Source organism: Chlorocebus sabaeus, chromosome 15, assembly GCF_047675955.1.
Source record: "Chlorocebus sabaeus isolate Y175 chromosome 15, mChlSab1.0.hap1, whole genome shotgun sequence".
In the NCBI taxonomy this organism is placed as follows: domain Eukaryota; kingdom Metazoa; phylum Chordata; class Mammalia; order Primates; family Cercopithecidae; genus Chlorocebus; species Chlorocebus sabaeus.
In genome coordinates this window covers 47,677,826-47,696,869 of record NC_132918.1, presented here as the reverse complement: position 1 = coordinate 47,696,869, position 19,044 = coordinate 47,677,826, and the positions used below count along the sequence as shown (strand labels likewise).

Genomic DNA, 19,044 nt, shown 5'->3' with positions numbered 1-19,044 from the left:
ACACTTATAAAATGTTGGCAACCACATAATGAGTCCTTATTTTCAATTGATGTTGGCATACAGGAAATGCTAAAAATGATATTAGGCTGCCCTTTTTATTTTGGAAAAGGTCATTCTTATCCTGTGTCATTCACATTTGTAGGGCTAATTTATACACATGTTTAAGGGGAGAGATGGTAAATGAGAGAATGGAAAGAGACTCTAGAAAGGAGATAGTCAAGCAACATCATTAGTCACCTATGAATAAGGCAACATGAGGTTCTCATACCAGCTGTAACACTGCGAATCCATGCAAATAGTTTTATCTGATGTCTTAAAATACGAATAAGGGGGCATCGATTTCTTCTTCTTGCTTCCTCATTATAAAAGATTGCTAGTGAGGATGATAGGTGGCTTTACAATTTTGAGTTTGTTATAATAAAATCAACATGATTGGTGAGATAAGACATATGTATTCAACGTCACTCAGAGAATGGCTTCTAAGCCAGAGCTAGGCTTGAATGTGCCAGATCGTTGTACTAATCAAACCTAACAAAGGAGGGACCAACCATAGGAAGGAGGTCAGCTCAAGCAATAGGGATTTAAGTCTGCTGTGAGTGGCCGTTCCTGTCTAGGGAGTGAGACACTTAGGCTGGGGGTCTACACAGGGTAGCCTGGATGAAAACATTAATATTATCCACTCTTTCTTGCTCTGCTTTCAGACTCACTTAGCAGCCTTCTCATAATTAATTGGATTTTCCTGCTACATCAATGCCTGAAATGAAGGTGCCCTGGATAGAAAATATTGCTTGCTTGCTTAATTGATTCATTCATTCCTTCAACAAATATTTATTGAGTGTTCACTCCCTGCCAGGAATTTTTCTATGCCCTGACGACATACCAGGGAATGAAAACAGACCCAATATCTGTCTATGGAAGGCACATATCCTGGTTGCAGGAAACTATTAAAACAAAGTCCATTCTGTATGAGATGGTGGTTAAGTGTTACGGTGAAAAAAATAAAGCAGGAAGGAGTGAGAGAGTTAGCTCCTGTTAGACATTTAGATATACAGCCAGGAAGGTCTCACCGACAAGCTGAATGAAAGAGGTAAAGAAGGAAGCAAGCAAATGCCTGAGGGAGCCAGTGCAAGGGCCTGGGTGCAGAAGTGTGCTTGGTGTGCCTGAGGAAGGACAGGGTAGCTGAAGCAGAGTGAGCCAGGGGGAAAGAGTAGGATAGGAGGGGCTCTAGGGACAAGACTGTGACTTGAGCCTTCTTATGGCTGAACAGTATCTCCCCCTGCCCATACCTCCCCTCCACGATGGGGATTTGGCGATTTAGGAATTTGGTGTCTGGTATGTACTACTGCCTCCTTTGAGCTTGGCTACAGTGAGTCCATCTTTTATCAGACTGAACCACTCCTGGAGTCTTTGAATATTTAACTTTCTGCCCCTAAAAAGTTGAGGATCTGATTCAGAAGTTGGGGACTCCTTCAGGGTGGTGCTCTCTGGGTGACCAACAAAAACCTGTAACCTTGTTATCACACCAATATATTGCCAATAAATGTTCAAGATGTGAGCTCTGGACTGTATCATGTAAGGAGTCCTAATTATTCATTGTTTTAATGGTGAATTTATGAACATACTGAGACAAGAGGATTTATAGGTAGAGTAAGAGATATCATGGATATAGAATTGTTAATAATCAAGCTTATTTAGGTGTCTTGATGGACTTTAGTGTGAGACTACACAGTATTAGCTCTTGCCTGAATTTCCAGACAGAGAGCCTGCTCTGCAAATTTTGGACTTGCCAGCCCCCACAACTGTATAAACAATTCTTTAAAATAAATCTATATGTATATGATATGTAAAGCACTTCTGCTGATTCTGTTTATTTGGAGAACCCTGACTGATATAGGTGTGTATAAAGTTATATATTCTTCTTTTTCTTTTGTCAATAATTATTTGTGATACCTCATTTGCATGATTCATTTTTACTGAAATGAAACATTAACAGCTCCAAACTACACAGCCAGTTTCTTTCAGCCTTGTGACAATTTCTCTTTGGTTCAGGCCAGCAAACTGATCTCAGGGTGAGGGGCTAATCTCTACACTGGTGGTGGCTGGCATAGCCTAACTTATGAGGTTCACAGGACACACTGCCTGGGTTCTGGGTGAACAATAGAATGAACATAAATGCCAAATGGATAATTTGCTCTAAAATAACAGATATATTAAGAGGCCACATAGTTGAAACTGTTTGCTTGCTACTCTCTATGTATAAATTCAGAGCATAGCTAAGATACAAAAACTTCATTATCTAAGTGAATATATATTTGTGTAGTGGTGGCAGCATAGCAATTTCTAGAATGAATGTGCAGGAGGATAAACTACCATGAGAAGAGATATGACTGAGAGTGTAAATCTGCTTTTATTTTTGCTAGTCTGTCTATAATCATATGGAAATAAACCCCTAATGAAAAGTGAGACAAAAACTATGACATCATCTGAATTTAGCGTCACTGCCCTAAGCTAAAATTTTTGATGGGCTCCAACTTTTATTTTCTTGTCTTCAAGGTTTTTTTTTTTCACTTTATTCCTTTTCTTCATTGTAAAGCTTTCTTCATAGCATTGTCAGAATTTGAACAAAAACATCTTTTATCTCATTTCTGATTTACTGAGTTCTTTCTATACATCTCATTGTGTTTACTCGTTAGTCAAATTTTTATAATTTTGAACAAACTGGGTTATCAGATACTTAAAAGCAATGGCAGGGGCAAATTCTGCTTCCAAAGAGAGATCAACCAGTAGCAAAAACCAGCAATAACTTTCTAAGAACTAGATTCCCTTAGAGAGATCAGAAAGTTTTCAGGTAGTTAATGAGATACCAGAACCTTTAAGAAATAATTGATGGCTAAGATGGACTTCTCTCAAGATGGTGGCAACCGACATTTGTCCATAAAACTGAAGACTGAGCAAGAAAGGGTATCTGGCCATAGGTAACAGAGCTATGAAAAAAACCAAACTCTAACCTCAAAAATCCTCTATCTTCCACATCACCATTTCATAATTCTTGGAATGCTCTACTTTTGCAAAATTGCTTTTTAATTCGCACATTGTTTTACTTTTGCTTATCTCTGCAAGGTTCAATTGGTTTCTCTTCACTTCTTAATTTTTGCTTTCTATTTTCCAGTCATTCCTCTAATTTGCTTTCCTTTCCTTCCTGCTGTAAATTTCCTTTATTTCTCTTGCCTCCTCTCCCTGTCCATTTTCACCTCTTTTTCTTCACCTATTCTTTGAATTTCCTTTCCCTATTCTTAATTCTTCCTCCTCTCCCATTGATCTGTTTGGCTTTAATCATTTTTGCTTAGGCACTTAAAATCATCCAGTGACTGACATTTTCTCACTGAAAGGAGAGGGATTTGTGACTGGAAAACTAGCTACAAAGACCCAACACATTCAATTTACAGTGCAGTCCTTTCCTTTCTTCCTTGGAGCTTTTGCCTGGGATTAGAGACAGACTGCTTACTGCAGCTCACAATGGCAAAACACTTCAGGCCTGACTTAGCCCCACAAATCACATTGCAAGGTGTATCTGAGCTACTATGTTTACAGTGATTGCCAGATTTTAAAAATTGCCCTTCAGTGGAAAAAGCTCATTCAAGTCTGCCTGGAAAACAAAGCGGTGCTATTTTATGATGAATTCTGATGAACTGGATTCATCTCCTTGGCCCATTTATTTTTGTCCCCTGTCCCCACTCCTTCCCACTCCTTCATTTTTTACAGCATGAAACAAAAGCACACCAATGGCTTCCTGGGAGAAGGGTGCAGGAGCTTTGGCTGGGTTACCCTGGCCAGAGGCTGCTAAAACTGTTCATACAATGCCCTTAATCAAGCAGGCCTATTTGACCAATTTGACCAGAAGTAGGAGCTTTACAAAGGGAAGAACAGCAAAACAGCTTCTTCAGGACTATATGATTTTATCAACTGGCATTATAGTCAGGAAAACACTAGATAAATTTGACTCTGAGAAGTTTCACTTTAGCTCTCTGAAACACTTAAATATGGACTACCCTGCTTTTTATTTTATGAAATCATTCCTTGTTATAAGTTTGGCTGTGAATTCACTTTACCTTTCGGTGTTTCTTGAAGAGCAGGAGTGCACACTTCAATGATTAAGAGCTTAAAGTAATTCTCTGCCTGCAGCAGGATCTGTGAGATCGTTATTATCAAAGGATACTTGTGGTCGAAGCCATACCACATTCTGAAGAGCCGAGCACTCTCTGCTTTCGTTGTGTTTTTATCCAAGTTATTTGCTTCCTGGGGAGAAACAATAGAAAAAGGCAATGGGTAAACAGTCAAACACATTTTAATATAAAAATACATGTCAAACCAAATTAAATTTAACTACATTTAAAAAAACCTTTCTAAGTATAGGCATTTTCATCTAAATGGTGAAGCAGTTGCCAGGCAAAGTAGCTCATAAATCTTGCTATGTGGATGAGACCCTTTTGGAGTATTTCAACATTTACTTTTCTTAATAATCCCAATTTTATTAAATAGCTAAGAAAAGCTATTTTGACATCAATAAAAATGACATTTCTGTCATAGTGCTGTTGTGGGAATTTTACAGTTTGCTTGTGTCAAATTTGGATGATATTTATCTATGGATTACCAAAAGGTCAAGGCTAAAGTGAGGATAATAGTCTAATAAGTGTTATGCTATATTTTATTCATTTTATTTGATAGATTACTGCCAAAGGCTATTGGTTGACTTTTGATATATTTCTGCTTAGATTATGAAGTTTTGAAATAGACATTCCTGATGAGAAGACTGCAATAATTGAATGTGCTTGTCTATCTCTTTTTTTTCTTTCCCACAAGGGCCATAAAGGGTGAGAGGATGATAAGGAATTAAAGACAAAAGAGGAAGAGAAAGTGTTTGATGGGTGTTTTTGTGAGAGAAGAGGATGAAATATGGATAAAAAAGGAAAGAAAGTAAAATTTTGTGAGCTTTAGAGACAGATAAAAAAATATAAGGAGGGTATCCAGTGGCATTTTTACTGTATTCCATTTTGTGTGTTAAGAGAATTTCAATCAGTTGTAATTATCCTCATCATTAAAAACATTTATATATCTTAATGTGGGCTTTGTTGCTATGTCTGGACCCCCCGTTTTCATGCCCAAACTGTGTCATGAATTGCAGTCCAGTAGTAATATGAATAGTCTTCTGAGGATATAATGACCCACGGAAGACAATGAAAGTCAACTGGACGCTCCACAGCCAGCCCTTAGATGAGCTCAAATTGATTTGCTTTTATTTTTTTGTCCTTTTCTAGCCAGTTCCATCATTGGTTAATGATAAATAGCTGGACACAAAAGGCTGTGTTCAACCCCTGAAACATATGTGTACCAGTAGACGCTGCTGTTCTGTCCCCCACAAGAAAGCAAAGCGTGCTTTGCTTTTAGTCAGCCATTTATTCTTTGTTTAAAATGGCCGAAGCAGAGACTCACAATGAAATTAAAACCCAAACTTTTCATTGTCTTTTTCATTGATTGTCTTAAGATCTTTGATTTTTCAAGCCTTGCAGTTTACCAGTGTCTCCTAGTGCATCACTGTTCACTTGATGTTGATGGAAATTTTGTGCTAATCATTCAGGAAAGGATGGGGTCTACAGTGTTAAATAGGTTTCTTAAACGGAGGACTTCTCATTCATTGCAGCACTATTCACAATAGCAAAGACATGGAATTAACCTAAATGCCCATCAATGGTAGAGAGGATAAAGAAAATGGGGTACATATATACCCTGGAATAATATGCACTCATAAAAAAGGAATGAGATTATGTCTTTTGCAGGAACATGGATGGAGCTGGAGGCCATTATCCTTATTAAACTAATGCAGGAAGAGAAAACCAAATACCACATGTTCTTACTTATAAGTGGAAGCTAAATGATGAGAACACATGGACACAAAGATGGAAACAATACACGCTGGGGCCTACTTGAGGGTGGAAAGAGGGAGAGGTCAGAAAAAAACAACTAGTGGTACTAGACTTAGTATCTGGGAGATGAGACAGTCTATATCACAAACCCCTGTGACACAAGTTTACCTATATAACAAACCTGCACATGTACACTTGAACCTAAAATAAAAGAAAGGAAAATGTAGAACTTCTCAGTCTTTCATTTATAAATGAGCATCGCAAATCTTCAACAGGAAGTGCGTCTCAAAGTTATTTGGTCATGGAATCCATTCCTACTCCCAATCCCTGCTGTGGGACACTGATGATCTTTTCCTGGACATTAGAGTTCCACAGGTCTCTGTTTTCTGATACGGCTGGAGTGCCATGCCTTGTTGTCTATAGTCAGAATTTATGCACATTTCCTCAAGAAAGGAAACCAGGGTGTCTGGTTCAATTTCTGTCCTTCCCCATACCTTTCTCTAAGCATTTCTACCAGAGCAACTGTGTCAGATTTGCAAAATCACTGTTGCACACAGCGTTTTCTTCATTATCCTCAAACATCTGCAAATTGTTTCTGAGCCACTGTTTCTCAACAGCATGTTGGGGTTCATCTGGCAAAGCAAAACTGCTCATGTTGAGCTAAACTAGTTATGAAAAGCTCAGGGCCAAGGGTGGGGACTTGCCTTTTTTCCCACCCTTTCCTTTAAGAATAAGGATACACAGATTTTTATCCATCAATAATCATAGGTGATTTTTGACAGTGGATAATATCTACTGATGACTAGAAAGTCATTTAAAAAGCTGATAAAAAGGAATGAGAGCAAATTTCCTTTTTTTTTTGTTTTTAATGTAAGGGTGGGCAGTGTTGTGGTGAGCTATACTGGCAATCAGGGGCCGGGATTCTGGTAGCCAGTCTGCAGCACTGCAGCTGAATGATGTTCCTAATAATGATGGGCCCAAGCTACTGAATGCCCATGAACTCCCAGGCAGAATGCTAGTTACATTATCCAGTCATTAAGTTTTTCAGTCATTATTTTTCAATTCTCACAATACTCTATCAAGGTAGGTAGCATTGTACCTATTTTGCACATAGGGATTTTAGAGAGTCCCAGAGAAGGAAAGAAGTGAGTTCAAAGTCACACAACTAGAAGGTAACAATTGGAATTTTAGTCTAGGACTGCCGGACTTCAGAGAGAATGTTTTTCTGCAGGTTTCTAATTCAGCCTTTAATTCAAAAGCACGGACATTCTATTAATAGGCTACGTAACTTCGTTGGGCTGCAGTTTCCTTGTCTGTAAAATGAATTGAGGAAATTGGACTGGCTGGTCTCTTAGGTCCTAATCATATGGAAAAGACTTTTTATTAATGGCAACAGTAATAGCTGTACTTCTTGAACACTTACCATATGCCAGACACCATTCTAAGTACTTTTCATATATTAACACTTCAGATTCTTATAATTATTTGATGAAGTGTGGTCTATTATTATTCCTATTTTACAGATGAGGAAACTGATGTAACTGGGATACATATAGGTTTCCAAGAATACTGAGGCCCTAAGCAGGCAAGATTTCTCTTATCTAGATGGGGCCCCAGGATACAAATGGAGAGCAAACTAGTGCAAAAGGGGAGGTCAGAACAGTGGAATGCTCCTCCTGCAGGCTGGGATATAGCAGGTATACGTACCCTGAAACATAACGAAAATGCAGGGCTCCCCTCAGCTGGGTGAACTGCCAGTGGCTTTGAAAATGTTCCCATAGAAGCTTAACTTTAGTGTTAGGAATTTCTTTAGCCTTCTAGATACTGGTTTCAAGGGTTTCCCAAGGTCTTAGAAATCCTCTCTTGTTCTCCTTTTCCTCTCCTTTTTATTTCCCGAGGGGAATATATCAGAACTCATAAGCACTTCTGAAAGAGCTTATACTCTATTTTTGGCAAAGCTTCCAGGGATATTTATGGTCAGCTGATGGGAGCAACACACGTTAGGTAGTATTTTGGAAAATTATTAACACATGCAATCTCTTTTTTAAAAACCTTCATTTTATGTGGGTGACTGGAGACACTATTCATTTCAATACTTTATGAGGAATAAGCTTGGATCTAATTAGAATAAAACATCTGTGAAATATGTTTTCCCAGGTGGGGAAAATACCACTGGTGACCCAGCATTGACATTTATACTGATCCTAGATAAAATGTTCAGAATATGTTTTAAATATCTGTTGACCCAGTTCCGGATCCATTCGTTTATTTCTCTGAAGTTATTGATGACTTAATAACTTGGTTATGAAAGGCCATCAATAAATGAGTAGAAATAAATGAGTTAGTCTAGTGTGTGCTCTGCTTGTGCACTGGGGGTTGAAGATAAACGTGCTAAGGGAAGGCCGGCCTTTGAAATCACCCTGGAACAGGGAAGGTATCTGATGAGGCAGCACAGAGAGCCAGCCCACGGGAGGGTCCAGATGGGCAGCAGACAGCAGGTAGCATCAATCTATCTGGATTCTTCTGAAGTAGAGATCACCTCACACCTCAAGGACAATAGATGTGAGCAGTCATCACAAGTCAAATCTGGAACTTGATGGTATTTTTCTTATCATTAGCAATATTTCTTCTCTTTTGAGGATCTTTATTCCAGAGGGGATGTGGTGTGCATGTTAGAACAAGCATAGGTTCCAGAAACTGAAGACCAAGATTTGAGTTTAGTTACAACACTTTAGTAATACTACTACTACTAACACCAACTCTGAGCCTCGTGTTTCACAGCTGTAAATGGGAACTGGTGGGTCAAGCATGTGGAATCTCAACTTTTATTTAACTAGATACTCTAAGCAACAGAATGTTTGATACACGGGGATTTTCTGGCTCTTCTATTAACCTCTTTTTTTCTGGGAAAATTTTAAAAATGACTGGGGTATTTGATATCTTTTTCTCCTTAAATAAGGCAATAGACCAGAGGTTGGGAAGTGACTGAGAATAGCAGGCAGTGGGTAGTTTTCTTTTAGGTGATCCCCTAATATTTAACACCCTCTAGAGAGGGAGCAACAGAAAAATTATGATGGTACTCTGTTTTGTGCTTATTTGAACCCCTGAGAGAAAACAAAGGTTCTGGCAAGAAATCTGTGAAAAACAGACAGCAAAGCAAGAAGGGATTGTTTATTGTAAACTTTGATGAAAAAGAACTAGACAAAAGAACTAGACAAACGTAAATACGTTCCTCTGTCAATATTCAAATATGAGGACTTTGCTAAGTGAACTGGATGAATTCTGCTTTGGGATAATCATATGGGATTGCTCCTCATTTCAGGGGGATTCAGTGGATTAAGTGAGAGAGAGAGGATTTTCCTTTCTATTGCTCAAGATTTCATATTCAATATTAATGTCAGTGGAAGTTGCACCAAGAATAACAAAGACAAATAATTACCATAACAAATCTGCAGAGCTCTTTATGGGCTTGAAAGCACTTTTTAGGGTAGTGCATGTGAATAGAATTTGTTACCAATACATTTGCCCTACTGTCTCCTTCCAAATCGGAGTATATTTGTGTAACAATTTCAAATGCATTACCTTGATTTTCTAATTACCAAGGAGAGGATCAGATTCCATGCCTCTAAAGAGAAAGAATTCTGGGTTCTGAAGAGGGAACATAGTATATAATCAAGAGGCAAATAGAATTTTTTTTTCAAATTTACATTTTAAAGGGTGAATCATTAATTCTTAGCCTCTACATAGAAAGCACTTTATAAAAATATTCTCACCATCCTAATGCCCAGTTAAATTCATAAATGTTACCAGGAAGATACAGTCAGAAAATACATGCCTAGAGAGAAGAAAACTGAGACAACTAGCCACAGATGGATAAAACTGTTAAGATGACACAGGGATCTCACAGATTGACTACCAGATGGGCTTGGCTCATGCTTTAGCTACAAAGAAAGGGCTTGGTCCAGGTAACTTTGTCTGTATAGTAGATCCAAGTTAATCCAGAGGTAAATAAATTCTTTGGTTCAGGAAAATATTATATGATATTGTGGTGGTCTTAAAGTATATATCAACACATTCTTTGATACTTTTTCCTTTAAAGCATGAAACTTACCTAGAGGTAGAAAGTAGAATTGTGGTTACCAGAGGCTGGGAAGGGTAGTTGGGAGGGGAGGATAGAAAGAGGTTAATAGGTACAAAATTACAGCTACGTAGGAAGAATAAGTTCTAGTGTTCTGCATCACTGTGGGGTGAATATAGTTAACAATAATTCATTGCATAATTTCAAATAGCTAGAAGAGAGGATTTTAAATGTTTCTAACACAAAGAAATGAGAAATGTTTGAGGTAATGGCTATGCTAATTATCTTGCTTGATCATTACACATTGTATACATGTATCAAATTATCATTCTGTACCCTATAAGTATGTACAACTACAACATGCCAATTAAAAATTTTAAAATTGAGAAAAAATCTCTTTGAAGGTTAAAAAAAAAAAAAGATGGGACCTAATTGTTGGGTGTGGGTCATACTTAATGGCTCATTTTTAATAAATAGAATATAGCAGAAATGATGGTGTGTCATATCCAAGATTAGGTCATAAAAAGTCATCGTGGCTTTCTTTTTTGCTGTCTCTCCTGGACCACGTGCTCTGAGAAAAGTTGGCTGCCCTCTTGTGAGGACACTCAAGAAGCTCTGTGAAGAGATCCATGTGGAAAGGAATTAAGTATGCCTGCCAATGGCCAGTGAGGAACGGAGGCTTTCTGCCAACATGGGAGCAAATCTTCTAGGCTCAGTCCAGCCTTCAGATGATTCTAACTTTAGCTGACATCTTGACTGCAATCTCATGAAAGACCTTGCATCAGAAACACTCAGTTAAGTTGCTTTCCAATTCCTGATCCATAGAAACTTTGAGATAATAAATGTGGGTTGTTTTAAGCTACTATATTTTAGGATAATTTTTTATGCAGCAATAGAAAATACAATGATATACTGGAATAATAAATTCTAGATGTGAAAGGTATTGAAATACAATTTGGAAAGAGATAATATGTTCAGGCCTACATTTGTATAGCTTTTTACAGTTTATGAAGTGCTTTCACAAAAGTAACATTTGTGGTATAGAAGACATATGTTCCCTCTTAAAAGTATATCAAAAACTATCCTGGGTCCAATATACCCATCTTACAGATTGAAGATTAAATACAAAGACAAAAAGTGATGGACCAACTTAGAGGAGGAAGTTCACAGCATCTCACTGTACCTGCTTCATCATATTCTTAACTAATACCTGACACATTTCATAATTCAGTTAGCGTGATAACTCATATATACATGTTCACAAGCACATGCATGTGTGCATACATACACACACATGCCCTAACAAACAATTTTCCCTGGAACAAGAAGATCCTGGTTCATGCTAATAACAAAACCCAGAGCCACTACTGCCATAGTAAAGATAAGAGTCTCGCATTTAGATTTGTGATTCCATTCTTTAGTATTTTGTATGTGTCTAAAAACAAAGCAAAACAATATGTCTTCCTACAAAAACCACTTCAGCATCACTTTCACAATGGCTAGCCATGACAGAAAACTGGATCATAAACATATGATAGGATTCAGGTATTAGATAATTGGCAGCAAAGGACTGTGATCCTTGAAAGAAGGGAACAAATGAGGTGAGCCCTCTATTCTCCTTGACTTGCTGCCTGTAAGTTCTTCCCTTGAAGGTAAGGAGATAGAGTTCAAGCAGAGAACAGCAGTCTCACTGAGTTGAAGAGCTAGAGACGGGAGTCAGGGTACCGCTGGTGTGGCTGTGTACCGAGAGGAGGAAACTGCAGAGAGGACACCTAGAAGCCTGTGGAGATGTTTCCCATAGGTCCTTGGTTGAACACTGACCTGTACATGCACAGGTTGAGGTTCACAAAGGCTTGCAGGGAGAAACTCTTGTGAAACTGAGAAATAAATGGAGAGATTGAGATCACAGGGTGCTAGGAAACACTGCAGTTTGGTCCAGCAAAAGCCAAAAGTCAGCTATTCTGTTGAGACCTCAGAAAAAAGCATGCTTTATGAGTAAACACAATGTTCTAGAATAATGACCATACCCTAAAACCGAGGATGAAATGAAAATGTATCAAGGAAGGCAAGCATAGAACTAAGGCTTACAAGATTTTAACGGATTGATTGAATAAAATTCAGCGACCTTTATAGAATACTCCACACTCCATTCAATGTAATATTCATAATGCCTAGTATGTCACAACAACTGCTAGACATGGGAGGAAGCAAGAAAGCATGACCTGGAGCCAGAAGAAACGTAACTTATAGAAACAGAACTTCAAATGGCTCAGATGCTGGAATTAACAGGCAATGGCATTAAAATACTCTAAAAAATATACTAGGGAATTTAAAGACAAAGAGACAATGAAAACACAAGTGAAGATTTCGGGAGGATGTAAATGGTATTAAAAGAACAAAATGGAAATTCTAGAATCAGGCAAGAGAAGGAAATAAAGGGCATCCAAATGGGAAAATAAGAAGTCAAGCAGTTAACTGTTCACTGAGGATATGATTGTACACCTAGGAAACCCTAAAGACCCCTCCAAAAGACAACTGAATTTGATAAAGTAATTCAGTAAAGTCTCAGGTTACAAAATCAATGTACACAAATCAGTAGCACTGCTGTCTACCAACAGTGACCAAGATGAGAATCAAATCAAGAACTCAATCCCTTTTACAACAGCTTCAAAGAAAGATAAAATACCTAGGAATATACTTAACCAAGGAGGTGAAAGATCTCTATGAGTAGAACTACAAAAACACTGCTGAAAGAAATCATAGATCCAAACAAATAGAAACATATCACATAGTTATAGATTAGAAGAATCAATATCATGAAAGTGACCATACCGCCTAAAGCAGTCTACAGATTCAATGCAGTTCCTATCAAAATAACTATCGTTTTTCACAGAATGAGAAAAAACAACTCTAAAATTCATATGGAACAAAAAGAGCCTGAAGAGTCAAAGCAATCCTAAGCAAAAAGAACAAATCTGGAGGCATCACATTACTGGACTTCCAATTATACTACTAAGGCTATAGTTACCAAAACAGCATGGTACTGGTGAAAGAGTAGATACATAGACCAATGGAATGGTTTAAATGGTGCTGGGAAAATTGGATAGCCACATGTAGAAGAATGAAAGTGAACCTCTCTTTCTCTCACCTTATTAAAAAAAAAAACTGAAGATGGATTAAAGACATAAATCTAAGACCTGAAACCATAACAATTCTAGAAGATAACCTAGGAAAAACTCTTCTGGACATTGACCTAGGCAAAGAATTAATGACTAAGACCCCAAAAGCAAATGCAACTAAAACAAAAATAAATGGGACTTAATTAACCTAAAAAACTTCTGTGTAGCAAAATAAATTATCAATAGAGAAAACTACAGAATGGGATAAAATATTTGCAAACTATGCATCTGACAAGAAACTAGTATCCAGAATCTATAAGGAACTCAATTGGATCAAGAAAAATAATCCCATCAAAAGGTGGACAAATGACATGAATAGACATTTCTCAAAAGAAGAAATACAAATGGCAAAAAAATATGAAAAAATGCTCAACATTACTATTTATCAGGGAAATGTAAATTAAAGCCACAATGAGATACTACTTTACTCCTGCAACAATGGCCATTATTAAAAAGTCAAAAAACAATAGTTGTTGGCATGAATGTGATGAAAAGGGAATGCTTATACACTACTGATGGGAATTTAAATTAGTGCAATCTCTATGGAAAACAGTATGGAGATTTCTTAAAGAACTAAAAGTAGATTTACCATTTGATCCAGCAATTCCACTACTGGGTATCTACCCGAAGGAAAATAAGTCCATATATCAAAAAGACACCTGCATGCGTACATTTATTGCAATACAATTCACAACTGTGAAGATATGGCACCAACCTAAGTGCCCATTGGCCAATGAGTGGCTAAAGAAAATGTGGTATATATATACCATTGGACATTTCTCAGCCATAAAAAAGAATGAAATAATGTCTTTTGCAGCAACTTGGATGGAGTGAGAGGCCATTATTCTAAATGAAATAACTCAGGAATGGAAAACCAAATAACTTTTGTTCTTATTTATCAACGCAAGCTAAGCTATGGGTATGTAAACGCATACAGAGTGACATAATGAAATTGAGAGACTTAGAAGACGGAGGTTGAGAGGAGCTAAGGATTAAAAAACTCCACATTGGGTACCATGTATACCACTCCAGTGATGGGTGCACTAAAATCTCAGACTCCACCACTTTATAGTTCATCCATGTAACCAAAAACCGCTGTATCCCCAAAGCCACTGAAATAGTAAAAAGAGAAAGAAAAAAAAAAGCCATTAAAAATTTCTAGAACCAAAAAGTACAATATTTGGAATTAAAAATTTACTAGATCAGCTTAAGGGCAGATTGGATACTAAGAAGAAAGTGTCAGTGAACTTGAAAAGAGATCAGTAAAAATTATGCAATTTGTAGAACACAGAGAAACAAGATTAAAATAGACTAATACCTAAGTGATATAAGAAAAAAATATTAAGTAGCCTAATATATATAAGATTGGAGGGCTAGAAAGAGGGCAGTATGAATATGGAGAACAAAAATTTTTCAAAAAGCAATAGTTGAATATTTCCTAAATTTGATGAAAATATCAACCGAGAGTTCCAAGAAACTCAGTGAAAACGAATTAGGATAAATTTTAAAAAACCTAGGCATATAGGAATCAAACTTCTAAAAACTAGAGATAAAGATAAAAATCTTAAAAGCAACCAGGGAAAGACGGAGCATATTATGTTCCAGGAAATTAAAAAAAATTCAACTGACTTCTATCAGAAAAAATGGAGGCCAGAGGCCGGGCACGGTGGCTCACGCCTGTAATCCCAGCACTTTGGGAGGCGGAGGTGGGCAGATCACGAGGTCAGGAGATTGAGACCATTCTGGTTAACACGGTGAAACCCCGTCTGTACTAAAAATACAAAAAAATTAGCCAGGTGTGGTGGCGGGCGCTATAGTCCCAGCTACTCGGGTACTCGGGAGGCTAAGGCAGGAGAATGGCGTGAACCCGGGAGGCGGAGTTTGCAGTGAGCCGAGATGGCGCCACTGCACTCCAGCTTGGGAGACAGCGAGACTTTGTCTCAAAACAAAACAAAACAAAACAAAACAAAACAAAACAAAAAAGGAGGCCAGATCACAACAGAATGTGATTTTTAAATCGTTGACTTTCAAAGAAGACAACCATCAAACCAGAATTCTATATCTGGTGAAAAGCCTATGAAGCACTATTTAACAGATAAAGAAACAGGAAAATTCCTAATTATAATTGGTGGTTTTATTTTAAATGTTTAAATTATTTTTTAAAACCATTTTTTGTGGGTACATAGTTGGTATATATATTTATGGGGCACATGAGATGTTTTGATACAGACATGCAATGTGAAATTAGCACATTATGGAGAATGGGGTATCTATCCCCTCAAGCATTTATCCTTTGAATTGCATACAAACCAGTTACATTCTTTAAATTATTTTAAAATATACAATTAAGTTATTATTGACTAGAGTCACTTTATTTTGCTATCAAATAGTAGGTCTTATTCATCTTTTCTATTTTTTTGTACTCATTAACCATCCCCACCTTTCCCACTTCCCCAAACCCCTACTATTCTTCCTAGACACTTCTGACCATCCTTCTACTCTCTAGATCCATGAGTTCAATTGTTCGATTGGAGGTTTTATCAGTAACTGATAAAATAAGTAGACAAAAATAAGTTGACATAGTTTGCACCTACTGAGCTATGCCAACTGGACTCTGCAGTTGTTTGGTATAGTATTGAAACAGTTGCAAGAATACACATTGAAGTACACACGGAATATTCCCCAAGATATATCAACTGGAATCAATAAAATAAGTAGCAGTACATTTCGAAAATCTGAAACTGTACAGATTACTATAAGGTCCAAACGGTTTACGTTGGCCCATGTGACCTAATATATGGCAGACTAATTGCATTAGAGGTGCCATTTTTTTCATCCCTGTATCCACAGCCTTCTCCATGTAAATCTGCAGTTCTTTTGGCCAAATAGGAGCCATTTATTCATACATCTGTTTTTTAGGACGACCTTGTAATTTTCTCTGCTCAGCAGAATGTAGCAGCAGTGCCAACATATCACTTCTGATGCTCAGCCTCAAGAAACCTTGCCTGTTTTTGCTTACATTCTTGCCCTCTGTCATGGCCAGGAGAAAGACACACTCAGGGTAGCCCACTGGTCCCAGCTGAGATGAGAATCATGTGGTACACAGCTGAGGCACTTAAGTCATCGCTATTAAAGTTATCCCAGTTCAGCTGACAGCTCTCCAACTCCAGACATATGAGCAAGCCTAGCTAAGATCAGCAGTTATCTAGCAAATTGTAGCTGACCCTAGATATATGAACAAGTCCACTGTAGAAAAACGGAACCCCAAAGACTTGTAAGATAAGTATTTATTGTTTATGCCACTGAGATTTTGTTTGTTATGCAGCATTATGTGGCAATAGATAACTGACCCTGCCTATATCTCTGACTCATAGCTTATAATACTCTTGGTGGCTCACTGTAGCTATACTTGCACCTATGCTATTTCTCGAACAGGTAGGCATGTTCCTGCCTCAGGACCCTTGTCTTGTCTGGTATGTTCTTCCTTTAGACATCTGCATGAATAAGAGCTAAAGACTCAACCCTTGATGGGAGGAAGTAACAAGCAGAGAATGATGCAGGTTGGCCCTCTCCTCCTGGGAGACAGTAGAGCCTGCTGCACTGTGAGTGAAGGATGACACACTTTGCAGTAGGAGAAGACCTCCTAGACAATGGACCCATACTCACAGCTTACTGGGTTTGGGTGAAGGGAAGGATTCCAAGGATGAGGAATATACTCTAGCCTCTTGAAATGAGAATATGCTTGATACTCTCGATAGGGTTGGGAAATGAGGCTGACCAGGAGTTAATGGGGAAAGGATTACTCAAATGTTGACTGACAGGCTATCTTACTGGGAAGAAAGAACACATTTATAGATTGGATGTGGTGCAATGGTGAGAATGAAACAGCTTTGGCCTTTAGTTCTGGTTCAGCCCATCACTGGTTTGTTGTCTTGGGAAAATTAATTCTTTGAACTCCAATTTCATCATTTGTAAAACGGGAGTGATATAGGTATCTTGATTGGTCAAGGCAAGGATTAAATGTGATTATGTATATATACACATATGTATATAATTGTTAATCACTTAATATATAAAAATGCTTATTAAAGTATAGCTACCACCTTCCACTTCTTCCTTGTTATCATTCCTACTTTCTAGAACACGTACTTGCAGGAACTACTGGTAAGATAAAAATACAGAATTTAGCCCTATGCAGTAAAAAGTTAGTAGGGAGAGGACATACTTTTGAATCTAAAATCCATAAGTAAGTATAACCAAAATAAATTCAATGTTGGCCAAGGGAAAACCCAAGATATTTTCTCTGAAATGTTTATTTTTCTCAAAATACCATTAGTTACAATGACATTGGAATGACATGACATTACAAAAACTCTCACCTGGGTCACATCAAATTTTGAGACTAGTATTCTATTTCTGAAATATCTGTGGAAGTGCAGTGTGAAATTTACATTCTATGAGACTAACTCCAACAGTATAGGAGCAATAAACGAAAAAAGTATGGAAAATGTTGATAATTGTTAAATTTAGGGGATGGGTATGTTGAGATTCATTATTATCTTATCTTTCTGTTTATTAGGAACATTTGAAAATATTCACAAAGAAAAATTTTATTTAATGACCATGATGACCCCACTATCTACTAAATTAATCTCTTCCCTTCTTGAACCTACTTATATTTCCAAGTCTTGCAACTCTGGATGACTGTGAATAAGAACTATCAATTGTGCAGAAGAACAAATACTTCTATTATTCACCCATGGCCTCTTCCAGGCTTCAAAGGTATTCCAGGTTATGGTTTTCTGGGAGTTAGCAAACAAGTCTTCATTCACTTTACACCTTTCATATTTTTACAGATACTTTGTTGTATCCCTTCTTCGTTCTAGTCTTTCTGATGGAAAAATCCTAATCCTTTTAATCCCCGTTGCTCTGACAGCAGGTCCCTCTGTCAGTTATTGAAGTTGCCCTTCTTCAGACCTTTCTCAGCTCTGCTCACTTTCATGTGCTGCAGTGACCAGAACTGATCCACCCAGGTTACACACAAGAATAAAGGACAACCAAAACCAGAATTTCAATGAAGGGACTTTCAGAAACAAAAGAAATTTGGAAGGCAACATCGAGAAACCATAAAGAAACAAGCATAGTGTTAGAAAATGAAATTGTATGTAAAAAGATGAAAATTATCCTCATCATAACAGCTGGCAGGGTGGAATGGGGAGACATTTTTTTTTAATGGGCTAATTCTATTACTTTCAAGCTCCAAACCAAACCATCAAGGGAGTCTATCACATTAGAAAAAAACTCAAACCTAACACCATGGGCAATGGACTGGCCCCTGCCCCTGTCTGTTTTTCCCACTTTTTCTCCATCCGCTCCCACCCTGCTTACTCAGCTCCAGCCATGCTGGCCTTCCTGCTGCTTTTGTGCACACCATAACCCATTGTGACTCCAGTGCCTCTATACTTGCTGTAGCCTCTGCCAGACCACCTCTCCTCAACCCCTTCTCACATGGATTGTTTCTTCCACACATCATTTGGCCTCTGATCAAACGCCACTTCCACCCTGACCAAGTAGCCTCCTCCCCTGTTCTCTCTCCTCTGACCTGCTTTACTGTGATCATGCTTTGAAAGCACAGAATGTAGTTTACCTTTCTCTGATCAGCGTCCCCCATTACAGTATATACTCTGGGAGGAAGACAACTTTGAATTGGTAACTCCTGAATCCTCACATCTAGGTTAGTGCCATAGGAGTGGGTACCAAGAATTACTTGTATGAGTAAATGAATGAATATATGCATGCATCCCAGTTAAGTGGAAACTCTGGAACCAAACTGTCCGGGTTCAAATTCCACCTCTCCCTTCTGTGT

At 37.9% G+C, this 19,044-nt stretch overlaps 1 protein-coding gene across 1 annotated transcript in view; it reads right to left on the bottom strand.

Moving 5' to 3' along the window:
• SLC9A9 (solute carrier family 9 member A9) overlaps positions 1-19,044 on the bottom strand; it is a 592,312-nt gene that overhangs the window by 96,583 nt on the left and 476,685 nt on the right. Inside the window, exon 14 of the mRNA XM_008008833.3 lies at positions 4,217-4,296. Within this exon, the coding sequence (XP_008007024.1) occupies positions 4,217-4,296 (80 nt within the window). The remainder of the gene's footprint in view (positions 1-4,216; positions 4,297-19,044) is intronic.